The following is a 3,067-nucleotide window of genomic DNA, read 5'->3' as shown; positions in this document are numbered from 1 at the left end:
GACAGCCTTGCTTGGCGACCCCCATGAAATGGTCGATCGACCCCAAATGGGGTCCCGACCCACAGGTTGAGAACCACTGCGCTAGAGCATCGCAAGCAGGTCTGAGGCTGCTCATCCTCGCCAGCCATGGAGGGATAGATAGATTTCAAAAACCAGCCTCACATCCAGCCCCCCAGGCTGGGAGGGGCACTCAGGATAATCACCTCTTCGTGCAGCCGCCCGTCTTCGGTGTCCAGTCGCCGGACCACTTTCCGAATAATCTGGAATCAGAAAGGCAGAGATCAAGGGGGGGAGGGCGTGGGGGGGGGAGATAGCAGGGAACCAGGATTTGTCAACCTCGGGGGACTTTAAGATGTGTGGATTTCAATTCCCAGAATTCTCCAGCTGGGGACACTAGAATCATGGGATCCCAGGGCTGGGGGGGGGGGGAACCTTTGAGGTCTTCTATCCCTGCCCAAGGCAAAAGCCTTATGCCATCCCAGGCAGATGGTTGTCCAAGCTTTTCTGAAAAACCTCCAGGGATGGAGCAAGCAGAACTTCCGGAAGGAAGCCGTTCCACTGATTAACTGTTCTCCGTGTCAGGAAATTCCTCCTTATTTGTAGGCTTGATCTCTCACTGATGAGTTGCCCCCCCCCATTGCTTCTTGTCCTGCCCTCAGGTGCTTTGTAGATTAGGTTGAACCCATCTTCCTTGTGGCAACTCCTCAGATATTGGAACACGGCTAGCATGTCACCTTCTCCCTTAGATTAGACCAGGGGTCCTCAAACGTGGCCACTTTAAGACCTGTGGACTTCCAACTCCCAGAATTCCCCAGCCAGCCCTGGATTAGACATACCTAGCTCCCTCAACCCTTCATCATACGGTTTAGCCTCCAGACCAGGGCTCTTCAAACTTGGCCCTTTCATGACTTGTGGACTTCAACTCCCAGAATTTTTGTTTTACTTATAAAACATTGCCTAGGCAAAAGTTTAAATACAAAAAATTGCTTGGCATTTTTACCCAGCGAGGATTAAAAAAACAACAACCCTACACTGCCAAAATTCCCCCATTTTAGTCACACATTTTGGGAGTGTGATCTGGGGCCTCCAGGACACTGGAGAGAGGGAAGGGGGAGGGAAGAGGGGGAGCATGGTGCCAAAGAGGAAAATATATGTTTTATTGCCATGGGTGTCCTCTGCCCTAGCATTGGGAGATATCACTAGAGACATTCCCACCCACCCACCCCCAAGTTATGCGGATCAAGGGGGTTAAAGGACACAAAGACATTTTCTATCTTGCATCATGACGTTATAAAAGCACCAGAAAAGCAGAGCCTGTGATGTAACAACACGCCTTTGTCATGTTGACCAAAGGGTTAGACCTTATGGACCCCTCTAGTGGATAGCCCATTTTAAGGTCCCTGTGAAGGGATGCTGAGACTCTGGAAAGAGTGCAGAAAAGAGTAACAAAAGATGATTAGAGGGCTGGAGGCTAAAATAGAGGAAGAACAGTTGCAGGAATTGGGTTTGTCTAATCTAGTGAAAAGAAGGACCAGAGGAGACATGACAGCAGTTTTGCAATATTTGAGGGGCTGCCAGAAAGAAAGGCGTGGGTCACCCTATTTACCACCCAAGGGCAGGACAAGAAGCAGCAGATGGAAACAAATGAAGGAGAGTTTGAACTCTAGTTTCCCCTAGAACTAAGGAGAAATTTCCTGACAGTTGGAACAGTTAATCGGTGAAACGACTTGCCTTCAGAAGTTGTGGGTTCCCCATCACTGGAGGTTGTTAAGAAGAGATCGGACAGCCGCTTGTTTGGAACGGTATAAGGTCTCCTGCTTGAATAGGGGGTTGGACTAGAAGACCTCCAAGGTCCCACACCACTCTGTTATTGTATTCTATCCTGTGATCCCTTGTTGCGACAACCTCACCTTCTTGGTGATAATGTTGCCTTGCTCATCGGTGAATTGCTCTTCGGTCACTTGTTCTCCAGGGATATCCAATATTTCGTTACCCTGGAAAAAAACCAAGAAAAGCAGACGTCTGCGTGGGATCAGGATGTCATTTTCCCCCTGCCTTCTTCTCTGTACACAGCTGGGGCCTTCCAGTTACGTTTGCTTGCTTGTTTCATTTGTGTCAGAAACACCCCAATTAAAACAAGGCACACTATGCCGCATAAAATTTAAAACAGGAAAGGCAGAATTAACATATCTGCAAGCTGAACAAATCTTGCCCAGAAACCATCAGTATTAATTGCTCCTCCACTTCTAAGGTCCAAAAGTCTGGTAAATGCCAGATTCCCTGTCCAACGGTCCTTTTTCACCAGGCGGCCAGCGGAGTCCTCGGCCGGCACCCAGAAGCTAAGAAGAGCAGGTTATCCATCGGTTGAGGCACCTTTGCCCCAGATCCACGCCTGCCCACCACGCAAACGGCTACCTGGACGAAGACACGTCTGCGCACCACCCGGGTGGAGGCTGCCTCCTCATCGTCGCTCAGCCCGTCGCTCTCCCCCAGCTCCTTGTCCAGCTCCTGGTGGACGTGCTTCAGCACGAACTGGACGGAGCCCTGGGCGATGTGCAAGAGGTTCTGGCAGCTGACCAGAAAGAAGCCCAGCAGGACTAAACTGATGACCAGCTGGGTCAGGAAGCCCCACATGATCCCGGGGTGGTGGTGGGGGGAACAGCCAGGTGGCTGATCACATCCCAGCCACCTTGAGCCGAACGCCTCCTGCTCTCACAGCCGCAGGGCAGCCTCTGGGCTGGCGGCCGGAGCAGCCGCGCGCTCTCTGCACCAGGGAGTGGGAGATGGGGAGGTGGGTGTAATTCGAGCCTGGTCCCAACGCAGCTGCCTTGGAGGCCCGTGGCCAAGCCTTCCTTCCCCTTCTCCCAGGAGGAGCTTTGTCAAAGTCACCCCCGGCTTAAGCCTCTCAAGGCAAGAAGTCGGCCCCAGTTCACAGGGCTGGAGGGATCGGAATTCGCCACTGCTGTGCCTGGGAATGTGCTCTTTAAACCAGGTTAGGATACCTCTCTAAGCCCAGCCCAGCAATTGGCGAACTGAGCGGGGGGGGGGGAGGGCTCTATTTCTGGTC

The 3,067-nt window shown here is 52.2% G+C and overlaps 1 protein-coding gene across 2 annotated transcripts in view; it reads right to left on the bottom strand.

The window, feature by feature from the left end:
* The window catches only part of LOC107287972 (ankyrin-1-like), a 5,391-nt gene extending 2,713 nt beyond the window's left edge, over positions 1 to 2,678 (bottom strand). The window contains exons 1-3 of one of the 2 annotated variants that reach the window (XM_015816541.1): positions 2,416 to 2,678; positions 1,911 to 1,994; positions 204 to 260 (exon numbers count right to left, since the gene is read on the bottom strand). In XM_015816541.1, the coding sequence (XP_015672027.1) occupies positions 204 to 260; positions 1,911 to 1,994; positions 2,416 to 2,634 (360 nt within the window). In that variant the 5' untranslated portion in view covers positions 2,635 to 2,678. The remainder of the gene's footprint in view (positions 1 to 203; positions 261 to 1,910; positions 1,995 to 2,415) is intronic. The other variant, XM_029284251.1, reaches the window with a different exon arrangement.
* Between the last annotated feature and the right edge of the window lie 389 nt (positions 2,679 to 3,067).

This window comes from Protobothrops mucrosquamatus, unplaced genomic scaffold (assembly GCF_001527695.2).
Source record: "Protobothrops mucrosquamatus isolate PMUCROS unplaced genomic scaffold, P.Mucros_1.0 scaffold462, whole genome shotgun sequence".
NCBI classification, from domain to species: Eukaryota; Metazoa; Chordata; class Lepidosauria; order Squamata; family Viperidae; genus Protobothrops; species Protobothrops mucrosquamatus.
This window is presented reverse-complemented; position numbering and strand designations above follow the sequence as displayed.